General features: G+C 36.9%; 4 protein-coding genes across 5 annotated transcripts in view; 1 reads left to right on the plus strand and 3 right to left on the minus strand.

Annotated features, from left to right (window-relative positions):
- The window catches only part of LOC124179008 (A-kinase anchor protein 200-like), a 103,422-nt gene extending 94,391 nt beyond the window's left edge, over positions 1-9,031 (minus strand). Inside the window, exon 1 of the mRNA XM_046562931.1 lies at positions 8,936-9,031. The gene's annotated coding sequence lies outside the window, so the exon portion shown is untranslated. The remainder of the gene's footprint in view (positions 1-8,935) is intronic.
- A 903-nt stretch (positions 9,032-9,934) lies between these two features.
- On the minus strand, positions 9,935-11,807 carry LOC124179095 (transcription factor Adf-1-like). Its single transcript, XM_046563168.1, has 3 exons — positions 11,486-11,807; positions 11,161-11,323; positions 9,935-10,712 (listed from the first exon to the last, which is right to left on the minus strand). Exons 1-3 carry the CDS (start codon positions 11,742-11,744, stop codon positions 10,259-10,261), a joined length of 876 nt encoding a protein of 291 aa, XP_046419124.1. The 5' UTR covers positions 11,745-11,807; the 3' UTR covers positions 9,935-10,258.
- Positions 11,808-12,295: 488 nt separating this feature from the next.
- Positions 12,296-16,338, plus strand: LOC124179093 (sphingosine-1-phosphate phosphatase 1-like). The gene is made up of 5 exons (XM_046563165.1): positions 12,296-12,849; positions 13,216-13,730; positions 13,809-14,010; positions 14,148-14,372; positions 14,644-16,338. Exons 2-5 carry the CDS (start codon positions 13,229-13,231, stop codon positions 15,059-15,061), a joined length of 1,347 nt encoding a protein of 448 aa, XP_046419121.1. The 5' UTR covers positions 12,296-12,849; positions 13,216-13,228; the 3' UTR covers positions 15,062-16,338.
- LOC124179094 (PIH1 domain-containing protein 1-like) lies at positions 15,895-18,286 on the minus strand. 2 transcript variants are annotated; one of them, XM_046563167.1, is made up of 7 exons: positions 18,091-18,285; positions 17,904-17,991; positions 17,625-17,810; positions 17,333-17,505; positions 16,962-17,231; positions 16,738-16,881; positions 15,895-16,461 (listed from the first exon to the last, which is right to left on the minus strand). In XM_046563167.1, the coding sequence occupies exons 1-7, from the start codon at positions 18,151-18,153 to the stop codon at positions 16,426-16,428; spliced, it is 960 nt and encodes a 319-aa protein (XP_046419123.1). In that variant the 5' UTR covers positions 18,154-18,285; the 3' UTR covers positions 15,895-16,425. The 2 variants fall into 2 exon arrangements, with proteins under 2 accessions (XP_046419123.1, XP_046419122.1); XM_046563166.1 differs by having other exon boundaries at positions 15,895-16,881; positions 18,091-18,286.
- Positions 18,287-18,915: the final 629 nt, after the last annotated feature.

Below are 18,915 nucleotides of genomic sequence, written 5' to 3' on the forward strand. Positions count from 1 at the left end.
AAGTTTATAACTTGATGATACTGTATGACAAAAACATCCGAGATGATCGGCTCGCTTTTTCATACGTAAGTTGACGAAATATGAAGAGCGAATAATCAGGTAAATAAGTTTTCCATCGCATTAATATAATCGACAACTGAAATTAGTTCGAGCTTTTTCTTATCCCAACGAAGTGAATTATTGTTATATTATACATATCCTGACTGCAGGTTTGTATGTAAAATATGTACCGCGCAATAAGGTAAACCGCACGAATGTGAATAAAAATAAGTGTTATTGTCAGACGAAGCTGTCTCAAAACCGCGAATTTTGTACGCCTGCAAATCAGATGAATTGCTAATTTTAAATTTTACAAATATATTCTATACGATTCATTTCAAGTGCGTAAATAATGTGACGATAATCGAATTGTCGAAACGAAAATCGTATTTCATTTCCAGTTCTGTGAATTTCTGGCTTCGTGAAATTTCACCAACTTTGATCTCTCTTTGTTTTGGATTTTCGATATTTTTACGTTCGGAATCCTGGTCATTATGATTTTCGGTTTTGCTGATTTTTTACAACTGCTCGATGAGGAAACTACGCCGTGTGAGTATATTTTAATTTGCGGAATTTCACTTCACCGAAACTTTATTTTTCGAAATTCAGTTCTATCGGAACTTTTCTCAATCGTAACACGAACTTTCGAAATCGCGCGAATTCCGGAACATTGATAGCCGTCGGGTTTCCGACCATTCGAAAATTTGTTGTTTCATCAAAGTTTGATTTCTCTACTTAAAGTTTCGCCACCAGATAATTCGGAATTGGGCTCTTTCGATACTCTTTAAATTCGAAACTTCAAGCCCGCTCCAACGGATCATACCGAATCTGAGAGAAATTTTTAGTTCCGGTTACCGCTCGGTCCTTAACTATTTTCATTTTTTACCACAACCGAAGTATATAGTTCTAGGTACAAAATAAAAATTAATTTTGTAGCTGTTACAATAAAGTCTGGTATCCGTTACTATTCTTTCTCATTACGATCACTGTTACTATATTATCTTGTAACTGTCGCGAAAATTTAATGCTTGTGCAGCAATAAATTGACGTTAAAGCCTTATTTAACTAAAAAAGTAGAGTAAGCCTCACAAACTGATTTTGCGTTGCAATTATCAAAAAAGGATCGACAATGGCGCAAAATGGTTACGCGTACCTCGTTTTTCGCAATACCAACAATATTCAAACATTTTTTTCTAACGATACCTGCATTGCTGAATTTTTCTAAGCTACCGTAACAAATGAAATTTTTCTCGGTCTATCACTCGCGATAATTTACTTCGGTCTTATACTGCAGAATTACGATAGCGAGCTGCTCTGAAAGAGACGAACGCTCACCGCCGAAGAAGAAGAAGAAGAAGAAGAAGAAGAAGAAGAAGAAGAAGAAGAAGAAGACGAAGAAGAAGAAGAAGAAGCATCAGCATCAGCATGAGTCCCCTGAAGGAGGAGAAGAACCAGTTCTCTTCTGGCGTTAAATGTGGCGGCAGACGAGTGACTCTCACTCATTACCATACACACTGAGATGCCCGAAAGCCACACTGACAATCCTACCACTTGGTAGTTGGCTGGATGAACGGTGGATGCTTACACGAGTAACGTAACGCGTCCATGGACGACTCAGGGATGCGTCGGTGATGCATAAAGGTCGAGAGGTGCGGGGTGAATTCAGTTGAGAACTACTGAGCAACGAACGACCTGACCGAGATCCTTTCCTTTCCTTTCCTATAGTTGGTTGTTTTTTTTCCCCCTTCTTTTTTCCCCCACCTTATCCTTTTTTTCCTCCACTTCTCCTGTTCGTCGACGAATACTGGAATGAGCAAGGTATTAAAGATACTGCATTATAACCGCGTGCTCGTCGAACGGCATGGAACAGCAACGAAGAATTTCCATTCGTATTATTATCACCGCAGCTAGAAAAATTTAACCGGAGTTCCTGCCGATCCTTGGATGTATTCTTAAAATTAAATTTCTCTTTGGTTCTCCAAGAGTTTACGTCCGCGTGACGTGAACGGGATAAATCAAGATCTAATCTCGTAAGCCGGTTCGGCTCGAGAGTTTACTTTACATTATTCTGTAACACGTATCTAATCCACCGGTACAAGGCAATATTTTATCGCACGGAAAATGCAGCAGCAAACTGAATTATTCAATCGCGATGTATTCTCGGTTTGTCTTTCCATTTGTGTGTGTTTTTTTTTTATTTTCATTTTTTTTTTGTCGATTCTTTCACCTTACTCAATGAAACGTTCTATTTTCATAATCGAATTGAATGATACGCGTTATTTCAAAATCTTTAACTCCGATAAATTTTTTCCTTTTTTCTTTTTCTTCGAAACATATAATGCGTAGACCACATAATTTGACCTATTCGTTATAACTACAAGCTTACAATTTTTGTTATAATAATCTTGTGAGAAATAAAACAAGAATTCAAGACTTTGATCGCGATAGACGTTCCATATTTTTTTTGATTAAGTATCCGTTCCGCTGCAGACGTATAAATTGACTTTTTAGTAAATGGACTGCAACAGCAGCAGCAACAGCAGCACGAGTCGAGAAACGTTGAGAATGAGGCAGCTAGTCAGATCGTTGACTACGGTAGCGAAGGTTTGAGGGGGAGGTGGAGGGGGGGGGGGGGGGGGGTGAAAAAAATGTACAGAGCCGAGAGGAATTTCTGTGAGAGAAAAAGTGTTCCACTGTTATATACACATCGACCAACTGTGATGTAACAGCAGCTGCCCTACAAGTACCTTATACTTCCAAGAATGTTTTATTATATTAACCGTGTTTTAAGTCAAGTTCGATGGATTTTTAGATCATCAAAAATCTGGATCGTTGTATACATAAGGTTTCGGGTCCTGCGCATAGCACCGATACGCAATTTGATCGGTGTAAAATTACATGATTAATGACGAAAGGAAAGGTGTATAAAAGTTCTTGGAAAAAAAAAAAAAAAAACCGCAGAGTATATTGTTACCTATGCTAAATTCTACGGATTTATAATTCATGATAAATAATATAATAATTATGAACAAGGATAAAATTGAAAACTGAGGACGTTGCGAATGAAATCTTGAAAAATTAACCTTTCGCCTGATTGGGATGGAAAAAAAAAGAGAGAAGAGGAAAAAAAACTAGTAATGATAATAATCAGTAAATCAAATAAATTGGTTATTTGCCTTTCATGGTTTCATCTTTTTTCGCAACAACTGTTTTCATCGGAATTCGCCTCCATTAAATGACTCTAACAATACATCAAGACTCTTCGTTTAGGAAAAAGACAAAAATAAATAAACAAAAACACTGTATAGATGAGAATACCAAGAAGTATATACTTATATATAACTATAACAAGAATGATTACCTGAATAAAATACCTTACACGAAGAAGTAACCTAAAAACCGAATCAAAAAGCCATCAGCTAATTTCATACGATAGCTGCATGCGAGCGTCGCATAAGTCACGTGCTTCGCCGCGCACCTAGGCCATGGTGATACACACACATATATATATATATACACATGTACACGCGTATATATACCTATATTTTTCTTCATTCTTCGCATTTTTTTTTTTTTTTTTCACGTACGACTTACTCCACATACCGTTATAAGTCAAAGAATTTCTCCTCGCCTGCCTTCACACAACTCTGCTAGCAAACAGAAAACATTCTCTCTCTCTCTTTCTCTCCCTCCCTCTTATTACGTACTCCTTTATTATGCCTATGGGCGCGTGCCTTACACGTACAACATGGTGAATTACAGGAACAAATCACGGTGGTGTAGCGGAAACGCGACCGATTTTTGAAGGACGCGACAAGTGTTGATTGTATAATTAGTTGGACGCAAAGTCGTCGCGACATTGCCAAAAAGTTGGGGCACAACGTGCGGATGATGGTGATGGTTGCGAAAATATTTCACGACTCGTATTTCGAAAATTTGTCGGCTGAGAGCAGAGACATCTCAGAATTTGGTTCAACAAAATCACATCTCGGATTATGATTAAAAAACTTCGTATATCCTCAAAGATCACTTTCGAAATACAATATGGTTCAAGAAAATTCTGAGTCGAGGTTTTATTTAACCAAATTCTGAGATAGGATGTTTCGGCCCTCAACAGACGAATTGTCTTACTAAATATGTTCAGACGATCCTAAGGTGCAATTAAACGTGTAATTGCTCTCTCTCTCTCTCTCTCTCTCTCTCTTTCTCTCTCGGAAAGGGTTGCGACACACAAACCTGCAGGTTTAAAGATCTCGTAGCTGAGCTTATAGTCCTGAATGCAAGTAGCGCGTAAACTTCTAACACGGTTTACCTGCGAGAACTGCACCAACTGAACTTTTTATTTCAGGATTGAGAGCATGCTATGTTAGTTTCACATCTTGCAGTGAGTAAATTTCCTCAAAGAGGTTTTAGCTAAGAGGTTTATTGAAGAAGTGAAGAGAAGGGAGAAAAAAACTGGAAGAAACAAATCCCGGATACACAAAACAACGCGAGAGAAACTTTGAACATTGCTTATAATTCGCTCCATTTTTTAATTGGACATTTTTCATTCGCTTTCCAATGTTTTGCGAATATGCAATTAGATCATTTACAAAAACTCTCAAGATTTTCATGGATACGCGTTTACATTTAAATATTCAGAACAATATAGTAATTTCAAATTTCTGGTATAGAAAAGTTCGCAATCGGAATGAAAACAAAAAAAAAAAAAACATGGATATTGTTAGTAGAGCCGCATATTATAAAACACAAAATCTAAACCGATGTATAACATATAATTTAGGATTAACCAACAGTTCTATGTATCAATTTCATTTCTAGTTTCTCCTTTTTTTTTATAGATTTCCACAAACTTGACACATTTTTACATTTTCAAGTTGTATTTTTAAAGAGCACCTAATCACGCTCTAACTCAAAGTTATATATTTCGTAACTACGGAACTTGAAAAACCAAAACAAAAAAAAGGTTCCGTAGGAAACTTTCCATAGGGAGTATAACGGTTTGCAATTGTTGAAATTTACATTGTATAATGACGAACAATGGACTGCACTCTCGCGTGCAAAATTACGTAGGAGAGAAATTTTTGCTTAGAAATATTGACGAGATACTATTCGGTAGATACCAGTATACGCGGTTAATTTCCTAATGTACCGAAAAAAGAAACATCCAATTCACACCCTCATCAATTATTCGAGGCAGGCTACGCTGAGAATATAACTAATCGTAGGTTCGTATAAAAACGAAGTGCAGTTAACTGCAAAGGAAAAGCAAGAAGAGGAGGGAGAAGTAACGAGGAAGAAGGAGAGGAAGGAGAAGTAACGAGAACTATCCGAGGAGTTTGTATAACTCGACAAACGCAATTACGCGGGAGATACGGTGACGAGGTACCGTTCGATCACCACGTTCCTAGTCATATACTGTTCACTGTACATAAGCTATATATATAAATTATATATATATATATATATATATATATATATATATATATATATATATATATATGTGTGTGTGTGTATATATAGGCTCAGCACGGCTATCGGTCTATTAGTTTTATTTCCCTTATTTCGATCTAGCTCGTTTTTTGTTCTCGTATTACTCACGGCAGGCTAGCAGGTCGCAATAAGTAAGTCGCAGCACACTGCGGTCAAGTCTAACGTAAAGCAGCGTAATGGATTGCGAAGGAGAACCAGCCCGTGTGTATTATACAAGGTATTCGAATCGAGAAAAGAGTTGGATAAGTGTATAAAAGCTTGGAACTCGAGATAGCCGATCATGAAATTTAAGATTGCTTTCTCGTAACTATGAAACACGAAGAACGTAAAATTGGCCAAATTTTCACGAATTGTATCTAATTTTCTCTCGTTGGATTATAAGCTCTCCCTCTCTCTCTCTCTCTCTCTCGACGGATGAGTTAAAACGAACTGGTTCTTGAAAGAGTTTGATAAAATCGCTCCTTACAAGTAATTGGAATTGTAACATTCAACAATTCAAAAAACAAGACAAATAATATATAACATAACCTTGGATATTGGTGTTAAAAATACAAAACTTCAATTTAATCCATTCAAATTTCTTTACTCGTATACGCGGTTTTAAATCACTTATTACCGAAAAATCCACAAATCGATCAACTACAAAGTTATCCAAATTACCCTAAAATCTTTTCAAATACTTAACAGATTCTACGCCTGATTTTTATACTTTGCCAAGTCGTCGGTCAAGGTAACGGATAAAATTCAAACGAAATATCGTAACGGATACTTGATTTCGAGTGTGAAAAATCCTTCAATAACATGAAAATTGAGTGTGAAATCCACGAGCTCGGTCGCACGAGACGATCGACGGGCAGGCAGGCGAGAGGAAAGCATCGCTCTGAAATAGGAACCGGAACCAGGCAGTCCGTGCGTGGAATCGTCTATTGGACGACAATTGGACAAGCACTCGATGCGCATACGAATTGAAGGCAGGTAGGAGGCGTCGAATGTGCCCGACGCCCGGCGTCGCGTCGCGCCGCATCCGACACACGCCGCAATACCGAACCGCAAGGATCGTTGCTCTCTCGTTACGATATGCGCTGCTGCTGTTCTCGGGGTTTTCATATCTGGTTAATTTCGCGACTGCGAGATAACCGGATCGACCGATCGCGCTAATGTGTGCGAATATCTTCGATCTGCGATACCAACGAAAGTTGAATTATTTGAATTTAAAAACGACAAGTGCGACGAAATTATTGTACAAAATTATTTACTATTGTTCGTTATGTATGATTAATAGACTAACCGAACATGTTACATCTTTAATTTCCTGAGCCCGATAAATTTGACTTCAGTTACTAAATCTTGTCCTGTCCCCCCCACCTCTCGTTTGTTTTTTGCTCCAATTTGGTAAATTGAAAATTGGAGGAATTATGCAAAATTTAATTACAGATGTACGTAAATTTACTTAATTCGAATTATGTACTAATTATCCCGTTGGGATCAATTTTCCGAATATTTAATGCATGAATCAACTAAAACCAAATAATCGGTGATCCGTAAATATGAATCATAGAATTGATTCAAATGACTCAACTGTGCATTGAATTTGCATCGTTACTTTTCGCCAACTTTTTCTACAGTTCTCGCAATCTGGTAGACGACGATGCAAAGTGAGAAAATCCATACATGCTATTACATAAAACTTATACGTGAATTTGAAGAATCGCTATAAACCGTCGAGTATAAAAATTTGCACAATTTTACAATCGCCTCGGTATCAAGAGAAAGTAAGAAGTAAAGGGGAATCGACGAGAAAAATGTTGAACAAAAACTACGAGAAACGCACCTCCGCGACACACATAAATCGTGCGTAACGACAATAATTTCCAAGAATTCTACTACACGAGTAGCAGCAGTAAGTAAATAACAAAGAACGGATGAAAATTAACGACTGAAAATAAAAAGAACCACGTATGAATCGATAGAAAGAACTAGCGACGCGACTGCGAGACGATGAGTGTGTTTATAAATGAGAATTTATAATTTGAATTTGACGATGGGAAAAAGAGGGGGGGGGGGGGGAGGGGGAGGGGCGAAAAGTATCCATCCGTTAAAACTGCGCAATAAATTCAGTGCTACTGCAAAATCGAGACATCTAGATCGGGTTGTTTCATTTGTGGTCGAACCATAACGATTCTCGTCGAGAGAGGGAAGGAGAGAGAGAGAGAGATATTGAGACGTTCGAGACGCAGCTTCGAACCCTGGCAACGTGACGTCGTATAACTGACGCTGAGTTACGAGGACAGGCCAAGGGACCCGAGAAACATAATACGCGGCACAATACCCTGTGTATATATCTAAAGTCTAAACTCCAAACCGCCCAGATGGCAGATGGCTGGATCAACAATGGCGTCCGCCTTTCTTCGTCCCGTTCGCATGGCTAGGACGATCGGAGGATACTCGTGATATTCGTAATCTACTTCTATGTCTCAGTTCCGTAGCTAATACCGCGTGCAGATACCTGCCTTACCCTTAATCCTCGAGACGAGGGATCCCCGAAATTTTCTCACTAACTACGCGTGTACTCGGCTACTACGGAGTATGTCAACATACGATTATAAAAACGCGAGAATATCCCATTGTTCTGTGGTACGGTGAAATCGTTTTTACCTTTTTCTTCCTCTGTCTCTTATTATTACTCCGAAATTAGCGAGAACTCCTCTCGCATCCAAATCAAAAACTCGCGGAGATAATCAGCCTTCGTTAATTACACACCCATCCCTCCATTCTTCGATGAGTGTATTAGACTCGGAATTGTAAAACTCGTGCTCAAGGAAGGAGTGATGAAAAAAACGATTAATACACATTCGGCAACGCCATTGACGAAATTCCCAACAGTTTTGCGCGTTAATATCGTTGCGATATTCGGGATGATTCGATGGCTGATGAACGCCTCGTCCGACAGAGAATTTTTTCTTTCGGTGTTCGGTTATCAACGGTAATCGGGGTCGGATTTACCAAATATTCTGTAGCGATTCACAAATCGCGTCGTATTTCGGAATTCGGATGCAGGACGCCACCCCTACAAACTACGCAGGCGGCTCGGGGCTTACACCGATTAATGCACCGCTGGGTGAATCCGAATGCTAAACTCGACTTCAACGTCGATGTTAATTGAATCGCGGGAAATATCATTCAATATATTTTGGGAATTGCGTGAAATACGAGGAAACGAACCACGTGCTGTGGTCTGGTCACAACTGGTATTACGGGGCGAAAAGCCAGCGTCGCCGGCCGCCTGAGAGGCTTACATTTTCCGTTCGTTAATATTTTACAAAGTACGCCATCCGCCGAGGCGTAATAAACCGAGCCATAACCCGGGCTTCTTAGGAATTATATTGAGGCTGTGAAATCCTACCTTTTTCGGCTAAATATCCTGGAAAAGCTGAAACACACGTGAGATGCACTTCGAGCCCACGCGACAACTTCACTTGACTCTGCCGGGAGCTTGGCGACAGCTCCTAAGCTTCCACTGAAACACCACTAGCGACATCTTACGGAGCCGAAACGAGGCTCCGAGATGCGCGCGCAAATACGGGGGAGAAACTCCCGCTTCGAAATTCCCATCATACTTCTGACGATAAAGTCAACACATGCGTGCCAATTTGTGAATGCATGGTCCGCTAAATTTTATACTTTGCATTGTTTGTCGCGGCATTTATCCCATTTATTATTCATAAACGGTTGGCTTATCGATCGGTATTGTAGCAAACGATTGAGAAACGTAGTTGCACGAGTATGGATTTTTATTTTACGTGCGAAAATATTAGGAATGCTTGAACGGTCTAAGCAAAGATTACGTTTAACTTCGATTATATTTAATTCCTAATTATCTGGCTGGATTAATTTTGATTGATTAAATTGTAAAAATGGCGTGACTCGTTTACATACGTACGTCGGTTAATTTGCCAGGTTTTCCCTCGATATTTCCATCGTCGGTAAAATGGTGTATATTTGAAGATTCGAACAGGGCCGAAATGGGTTACTTATTTTGATCAATAATTCTAAAACACATTATCAACTAATCACGAGTTTGAGGTACTGAATTTTGAGGTTGTTACAAACAAAATACCGATCGTTACTTTACCGCGGTCACCGGATCCGGATATTAGCGGCGGGAATGAAAATTGTTTATGACTTTTAAATTTGTGAGATATCCAGTTGGAAAGAATGGATTCTGTTTCAAATTCGATTCTTTTTTTATCCGATGTTTGCGAAAATTTTAAAAACAAGAATTTATTTTTTCTACCGACTGCCGCAGCGAAATTTAATTTGGAATTTAAAATCATGGACCACAATGAATTCAGTTCTAGAATACGCACAAGGAATGTAATTAACAAAAGAATAAATCGGAGGCTTTGGAATTGATTGAAACTTGTTAAAATATTCTTTGCCTGTATTTATATACAGAATATTATTTTTCATTTAAGTACTTATTGGGTAATTTAGGCGGACTAATTTCGCAAGCTCTGAATTACATTGATTTCCAGCACGAAATACGGCCTATCAATTAGACCTGACAATTTATAGATTTGTTTTCACTTTGCAAAGTGTAGCTACCTGAGCCCAACGGCTATTTATCTGTATAAAATTTATACTGTTTTTGTTACATACATTTATAAACTTGAACGTGAGGTAAAAACATTTAAATAATCCTAGTATGAAACTTAAAATCTACTCATTAAGTATTCTCCTGAAATAAAGCATCCATAAGTCGTCTTGTTGTTGCTTTCTTTTCTTCCTCTGACATCTTCTTCAGTTCTGAAGCCAGATATTTGCAAAACAGATCTTCAGATGTTTCTTGTTGCTGATTCGAATTGCGTAAATGATTTGTAACTGTTGTTGCCATTTCTGCTATTGATTCTTGAACGTTCTCGACTCGCTGCTCATTTTGGTCAGACGAAGGAAAAATTCGATTGTTTTCTGATGCTAGGAGAGACAATGGATCGGAAGACTCAACTATCGCTGTTGACGTTGATGGCGAAGTCACTGGAGACTGCACTAATAGAGTTGCTGTGTATTGCGTCGCTGGGGATGGAGATAGTGACGGATTGTCAGATGGTGATGGAGTTTCACTTTTATACTTTCGCACATGTTTCAAATTCTTTGCTTTCGTATTAATATTTCTGTACGATCTGTAATAACAGGAACAACGTTCACATTTGTTTTTCTGTATTGTTAATTGTTATAATTTTGGCGCTTGAAACATAAGATTGCAACAGCCTTGCTATAATTTATATGGAAGTTGAGAAAAGAAGTGAATATTATTCTTATATTTGTTATGCTTACTAGTGACTGATTCAGACCGTCCAAGAATTTAAAATTCGATTTTAATCACTCGAATTCTCTCACAAGATTTAATGAATTACCAAGGGAATAAATCATGCCTCACCATTCACACTAGTTTAGGGTTGAGAATCTCCGATAAAATTTGCTGAAGTTTGCATTCGACTGTACAACATTCTTCCTGACTCTTCACAGATGGAATTTCAGATAATTTGAAAAGTATTGTGAAATTCCATACGAATTTCGGAACAGTTGAATAAAGAGATTTCAAATGAAATGTAGGCTTTAAGGTATCACCTCCTTCCAACGATGTGTTGGGCGAGGAATCCCATCTCTGCATAGTGTGGCCAACACTGTCGGATCGTGAATGTTACTCCATTCCTCATATTTTGTTCGCTCAATCGTTTCTCCTTAGAATATCGCTCTCTGAGTCGTGTCCAACGCTTCAGACATTCACTAGCTGTAAAGATTAGACAGAGTGACGAACCGTGTGACGTTACTGGGGCATGTATAACAAAACAACGTGCCATGATTCTTACAAATCACAGACGCATCGTAGTACAGAGAAGAAATGTATCCCAAACGCTGAAGAGAATTATAAAACGCAGTTAAAGCAAATTACCTGGCTGTTCTAAAATCGCGGCAATTTCCTGCCAGGACTTCTCCCTTAGCGCATAATCCTTTTGATTTTTCGATGTTTTCACGTAGAGGTGAGGGTAATTTTGGACTAAACTTATCAGCAGACTGTCCCCGTTTTTCGAACCGCCTTCGGAGTTATCGCAGTCATCCTCATTCGTAACAACGGTTTCATTTTGTTCCATTTTATAAGAATGATCTCTCATTACTTGACGGAATATCGCGGAAGATTTGACAGTTTGCATACTTATTGCTTAAACTGGAAATGGAGCATTCAAGATACAAACTAAACATAACCTGTTCATAATAAATACCTCGATGCTACCGCCATAGTCCGATACTCTGATAGAGAGGAAAACCGAAGAGAGCCCTCCTGACTTTTTTGGAGGCGTCTTTTGTATACTAGCGCTGTCTGATTTAGTTTAGAATTTTTTTAAGCAATTGTCGACGGTAAGATAAGTTCACTGAAATTGTGTTGTACCGACAGTAGATAACACAAATCACAATTGCCATAAGAAATTCCTATTGGCGTGGATGAAAATTAAGAGTCTACGAATACTGGCAAATGATGTCATTTGTCCAAATTCGATAATTTTAATTATTAAAATTCATTCCGACAACCACGTATACATTGAACCTATAATTGAAGTTACAAAATTTATTGATTTTGATATTGATTGATCAAATTACGCGACGCAGCCTGAACCGTGGTACTTCGCGTTTGCCAAATTGCCGTCGTTCGTTCCGTCAGGTGTTTTACACATATCTATATTATGCTGAGCAGGTGAAAGAAAGCCAAGGGCCCGGAGGTGATGTGATCCGCAGAGATAACGGCAATATCAGGCAATATACTGTTGCTCCAGTACTAATCTCTACTGAACCTTATTCTGTAACTTATATGACAGTGACAGAGCTAATAAACGTCATTTTGACCAATCAGAGAGAAGCTTTAAACAGAAAATCTTCTTTAACACCCGCGACGCCCGCGACTGAGTTACGGAATCCGGGGCGTAGAGACACTGAAACGGTAGAGATCAGTCAATAACTTTCTGGATTACCATCCATTGAGTTATAGAGAGAGAGAAAAAGAAAGACAGAGATGCCAAAACATGCTCGGAAAACAGTTCATCTCTAAACTTGCTTAGTCGTGATTGTAGACCACAGTAGTCTGCAGTAGCCGCTGGTACAGATCCTTGATAACGTCAAACATGTTGTAACATGGTGATCGCACACGTACGCCGCGGCGCATTTTGTCCTAGTAGAATACAAAATTAAAACTATTTTAAGAACGTGATAATATAAATTAATAAACTACTTGTGTGTTGCAAATGATACGAAAGGATAAACCAGGTATAAAAATTTTAACATTTCAACGTTATTAAGTAATAATAGACCGTACTATCAACGATTTGTAAGATTAACGAATTAGTCATTCAAGTCGTTACACTGATAACCGTTATAAAACCTCGTTAAGTAATTCGAATCGAATCGAATAATACTGGTAAATCCGGTTTACTAATCGAATTATTCATCAAACCGAAACTGCCACTAAGCTTTTCATATGTGCAGCAACATTTAATTTCAAATAATTCTTGTTAAATGTAACATCAAAAACTCTTAACTGTTTACAACAAAAACCTGAAATTCACGTGTATCATCAATTAATAACTACCTAAGTCGGGCATAACATTACAATTTTCATGTATGTCATTTTAGATTACTGAAGTACATGCAGGAGTATCGGAGTATACACCGTCTGTTCTATCCCAATAAAGTAAATTTGGAAAAAAAAATGTGGTCAGAGGCTATAGAATACTTCAAAGACCCGCAACAGGTTGCGCAAATCCAAGAGTTTTTTGGAGTAAGAATACACCACAATCAAATACTGCAACACAAAAGTGGAGATGGAAACTCGGTGATGGATTTCCCTTATGATAACGGAAATGTAACAAAAACAATAAGAAGAAAAGTAAATAGGATCAATGATGAACGGAGTTCAAGAAATGAAACCAATGGTTATGCAACAAGCGAAGACGAAGCAATGCCCACATCTAGTTCGGATCCTCCCCAGTTTACAATAACAAATCATATTTGGTATTACTTATTTTTGTTCGGTACAGAACTTGGGGACGAAATATTTTATTCCACTTTTATTCCATTCTGGTTCTGGAATATTGATGGTGCTGTTGGACGAAGAATCGTTTTAGTTTGGGCCGTCGTTATGACAATTGGTAAGTTTTTTGCAATCATTCTTGAACTGAGGAGGATGGACAAGATATAATGCCAAATTAACCAGATCTTTCGTACAGGTCAGTGCTTGAAGGATATAATATGCTGGCCAAGACCTGCATGCCCGCCATCAGTCAGATTACAAAACAAATGGTCCCAGGAATACGGCATGCCATCGACTCACGCCATGATCGCTGTTTCTATTCCATTCAGTGTTGTGCTTTTCACGATGAACAGATACGTTTATTCGTTTACCATCGGTTGCACTATCGCTGTTCTTTGGTAAAACACATACCAGCATACTTCTCTTTCGACCCATATAATATAGTTAGACAGATTCATTCAGCTTTCAGCGGATTACGATTAAATTGAGATAGTAATTACTACTAAATCCAAAATTATCGTGATGTTTTTTACAGGTGTACATTGGTCTGTGTGAGCCGAATTTATCTCGGAATGCATACAGTGCTGGACATTCTTGCTGGCCTGGCTTTAGCAATGTTTCTAATGATTCCCCTAGTGCCATTGGTTGATGCAACAGACTATTACTTTCTAACAAAGGATTGGGCTTTGGCCATCTTAGTTGCTATCAGCATCGCTACTGTGGTATATTATCCCTGTAGTGATAAATGGACTCCTACAAGGTACATGTGTGCCGTAGACTTAAAATACTTAGCATCTTCTACATATCAAATACCTATCCTTAGTACAATTGTGTGCACAGCATTTACAACGCAGGCATTAATTTTTTTCAAATTTCCTCTCTTGTTCACGGATTTACAGAAAACTATTTAAAAAAAAAAATTGAATACAAGTAAAAATCCCTTTCCAGATGTAAAAAAGTAGAATGTCGAAAACAAACGGAAATAGTATCATTTAAACAAACAAAGTAATCCCTAATAATTACCATTTCAGAGGTGACACTGCCATGGTAGTGTCGGTTACAGCCGGGGTCCACGTTGGAGCATGGCTAAATTACAGAACCGGAGCAATGTCAACGCCACTACTTCCTCCACCATACAATATTATTTGGCCATCTTATCCAATGCTTGGGCGTACAGTATTGAGGACAATATTAGGATTTTGCTGTATAATAGCAACAAAGGCATTGTTTAAATTTCTCAGCTATGCAACAATGTGTGCGATACTAAGAGTAAATTCAAAAGAACTGATGAAAAGTCGGAACTGTTTAGAAAATCGAAACAAGGTCCTTGTTGATTTGGTTTATAAGTATATCACGTGTTTTATGATCGGTTTCAACGCTGTTTACCTATTACCAAATGTTTTTAGTATGATCGGAATTGAAAGACCAACCTTTTATACAGAATTATAGTTTTAGTAGTAACGGGCACTTGATCTAAAATAGATCTTGCATGTTCAGTGCAAATACAAATAACGTACTTACACGTATTCATCACTTATCATCATGTTCTACATCCAAAGAGTACTGAAATATCAGTACGAATTAATATTTCATAACAGAGGAGAACATAAGTATTGCATTCAATCTGATAAAACCATCGAAAACTGAGAAATGAAACAAAATATTTGTTCACTTGATGTTTAGCAATCGAACATAGATAGTAATGTAAGGTTGAATAATGTGTTTTGTACTAAGCGGTATCATTCTCGAACATCTATGTATTTTGAAAAACAATATTTATTCGTGGTTCGCCTAATTTACAAGCAATATTTACTCCTGATCAGTGAAAATTCTGGCAAATCGTGAAAGAATTGTAACGATCGAAAATATCGATTAAAGTTCCAATCCCCTGAGCATAGTTTGAATAGAGATTGAACATAGCAACAAAATAAGGCTCAGAATTATTTGAAAATTTTGCTCAATCCAAATCGTGTATGATCAGACTAGTAGGACTAGTAATTAATTCTGCTGGGAGCTAGACCCTGATAAATTGATAGTCACAAAAACGAGTAGCCCTTGCTTTATTCCCATTTATTGATGCGGTAAATGAAGCGAAACCCTGACTAAACTTGCTTGCTTGAACACAGTGTTGAATATCTAAAAAATTTATCGCTACACCTACTGCCCCACTGTAAACGTTCAATGAATGTCTTTAATGCTCAGTTGAATGCTATCAAAGTTTTAGATCACGTATTTAGTATTCACGAGTCTTAATGATTTACACCAAATAAATGAATTATACACAAATATATATGTATATATTTATAAATCTTACAGCTTTTTGTTACTAAAGAATCATTTGATGTTTTCAAAACGAATAGATTCAATTTGCTCATGTAAATTTATATTTATATTTACCTGTTTTCTTTTTAACTGTACAAAACTTATTTCTTTAAAATAACTGTCATGAAACATATCCAGTGGCTATGAAACATTTGCTATTTTAAGAATCAAAATGTCTATTCCATACTACTTGTCACATACATTTTTTTTATAGCAAATGGTATAATTGAATATTAAGTGAAGTCTAGAATTGATGAACGTTGGTTCAATTTCAAAGCTTTTGTAATAATGATATTAACAACATAGCTTTATTTTTGCCGATTTATTAGGCAGACTTGACTATTGCAAGTGTAATTTAAGGATTTAATATCGTATTTAAGATGTTAATAAACTAATTATTTGGATGTTTTTTCTTAAAGATTTATTATCCTTCATATATTGAGGCAGATGCGTCATATCAGGCAAAAGTTGATAATTTAAATTCAAAGATATTAACACTGAACAACAGGCATATTTAGTACCAACATCTGTAAATACAAAAAAATGAAAATGTCTGAAATGTTACATATCAATGATTGAGGAGATGATAAGAATTCATTATTGCTACATTATTGACATTCCAAGAATTAAATTTTATTAAGGATTAATAAAATTTTTTTATCTTCAATCGAGTCATATCAAACACAAATTTGACTTCTTTGCATTTACGAATAGGGATTCATTTGAAGCTATAAGGATTTTATCTTTTAGTGTATTCCAAAAAAAAAAGTTATGAGTTTGCAAGAGTAAAGTAGTTTACTTACGCCATTGATTGTGTCTAATGCTGCATCCACATTTTCTTGAGCAATGGAATATGGGACAAAGATATCGATCAAATAACCAGTTTTGTGAGCTTCCACTATTATTCGATCCTCACCAACATCGACTGCCAAATCTTTTGAAGATAACTATAACAAAATATTTCAAAAATATGATAATTTATTGTACATATATACTTAGTAAAGATATTTAAATAAAAACATCGTACCACATTAGGCACTTTAAATTGTCCAACTAATTTCTCAACAGTTCCTTCCTTTGGTTCACGTAAAATTCTGTACTCAGGTATTCTTGAGTTCTTGAAGTTATTTTCATATACAGATTGAGCACTCAATGCGGATTTGGAAAGATTGATTGTTTCAGTTTCCAGTCTCGTTGGCCTTAAGTTATCACCTGTCAAGTCTTGAATAAGTGGTTTACGCATTGCGTTATTGACTTCTCGTTTCTCAATTCTGTGTTGCTGCAGCTTGCCCAGGGCCTAAATAATTTATGTAGCATTGAAGAAACATTGTATCAAATCTATCTGTATTTGGTTCTATTTTCTCAAAAACATGGTAGGATTATTCAACTTAGAATTACCTTGCGATGCTTCAGTACGACATATCCTTCGGGACGTATACGCTTGTCATATTTGTCTGAAACCCCCTCTATAACGACGCTGATCAGGAAAACCCAGAACAGTTTATGTTCCATGCATTTTTTATAAAATTCCGTATTTATTGCTATGTCGTATGTTGGCGCTGGTTTATCAGCTGAAAAAAAATTATTTAATTTTAAATGGATTTACCATAGCATACCTTATTTTTTTGCTTTGACGGCAGATATGCTCCATTAGACAATCTATTATATAGAATGAATCAGTGTCTCTTACATTTGTCAGATTCCATCCTTTCCTGACCAATACTCATCGGAATGCGATAACTGGAGGGGGTTTCATCTTCTATCAGTTTTAGCAATTGTGTTTCAGATATTTCTTCTGGTGCTGGTATCTCTGTGGTTAGACATATGTTCAAAAAGACTTTTTGGCCACATTCTGTTTTTGCTTTAACGCAAGAACCTGATGGGGGAAAGAAAGTAATCAAGTTGATCGTTAGTGCAATCGTACAGGCTTAAATTTTGTTTAACAAATCCGAATACTTGTCATTCATACCTGGACTCGGTCTTATCGTGACTGAAGGACGTTCAGGTTTATTGAAGTTTTTCAGGAGTTCTTCGAGGTCATTTTCCTCTTTAATGCCCTGTTAAATAACAAAATAGATGAGGTTAGTTGACATTGAATTTATTTGTAAAAAACAAGCAACTGAACTAGGCTACGATATTAAATCATAATAACTTACCGGTAACAGCAGATTTTTTGTTATAATTGATTCGTCAACATCCAATAATGAATTATTTGACATTTTTAATCACCTTCTTCGCGAACTTTGAAAACTATAGAAATTTCTTTCGCAACGTGCGCGCAGAAAGCAGATTGTAAATTGTTTATATATTGCAGGAAACGTTGACTCAAGTGACTAAACTATATATCTTCAATCAACGCAGGAAATAATGTTACTTCCTGATATTTTGGCTTATACTTTTCATTTTATCCGAAGGAGCGCTCGCGACTTATGGCGGTAATTTTTAAGATCATTGTGAAAATGTAGGTTCCAGTTTAATACATTTCAATTTTCGTTTTACTATGCAAATTTTTGTATATATTTGTTTTTATCAAAATCGGATAACCAGAAAATGGTGAACTTACCACATAGAGCTGATATTGTTGAAGGTTGAAGTTTTTCGGTAATAATTTAGACTTGTAATAATTACTGGATTGGGGAAAAAACTAGTTTCGACTCATGACTATCACTGACTTAGTTTTTTGATCACGTAACTTTGTTTTTCTTAGAAAATGGACAATCAACTAGATAGTCACATCTACCTTGATGGTTCAAAGAGAAATAATACAAATTTGAAATAGTATTGAATTGACAGGGCTTTAGATGAATGTACGGGACTGATTCGTGGATTCCACCAACATATTTTCAAATTACGAGTTTCATATAATTTTATGAAGCATAAAACAAGATATCGGTTAAATTATAAAAACACTAAACCGAACCAATAGCGACACTCAAATCGCAACAAAAGACAAGATCCAATGATAGAAATCCATTACAACA

Source organism: Neodiprion fabricii, chromosome 3 (assembly GCF_021155785.1).
Source record: "Neodiprion fabricii isolate iyNeoFabr1 chromosome 3, iyNeoFabr1.1, whole genome shotgun sequence".
Lineage (NCBI taxonomy): Eukaryota > Metazoa > Arthropoda > Insecta > Hymenoptera > Diprionidae > Neodiprion > Neodiprion fabricii.

Excerpts from the sequence above, each read along its gene's own strand:
- LOC124179094 (XM_046563166.1), bottom strand. The coding sequence starts at position 18,153 with ATGTCAAATAATTCATTATTGGATGTTGACGAATCAATTATAACAAAA. Across the intron at positions 17,992-18,090 it reads CAAAAAATCTGCTGTTACCG|GGCATTAAAGAGGAAAATGA; the intron begins GTAAGTTATTAT and ends GTTATTTAACAG. Across the intron at positions 16,882-16,961 it reads AATTTAAAGTGCCTAATGTG|TTATCTTCAAAAGATTTGGC; the intron begins GTACGATGTTTT and ends ATTTTGTTATAG.
- LOC124179093 (XM_046563165.1), top strand. The coding sequence starts at position 13,229 with ATGCAGGAGTATCGGAGTATACACCGTCTGTTCTATCCCAATAAAGTA. Across the intron at positions 14,011-14,147 it reads TGCACTATCGCTGTTCTTTG|GTGTACATTGGTCTGTGTGA; the intron begins GTAAAACACATA and ends TGTTTTTTACAG. Across the intron at positions 14,373-14,643 it reads GATAAATGGACTCCTACAAG|AGGTGACACTGCCATGGTAG; the intron begins GTACATGTGTGC and ends TTACCATTTCAG.
- LOC124179095 (XM_046563168.1), bottom strand. The coding sequence starts at position 11,744 with ATGCAAACTGTCAAATCTTCCGCGATATTCCGTCAAGTAATGAGAGAT. Across the intron at positions 11,324-11,485 it reads CGCGATTTTAGAACAGCCAG|CTAGTGAATGTCTGAAGCGT; the intron begins GTAATTTGCTTT and ends TAATCTTTACAG. Across the intron at positions 10,713-11,160 it reads CAACACATCGTTGGAAGGAG|ATCGTACAGAAATATTAATA; the intron begins GTGATACCTTAA and ends CTGTTATTACAG.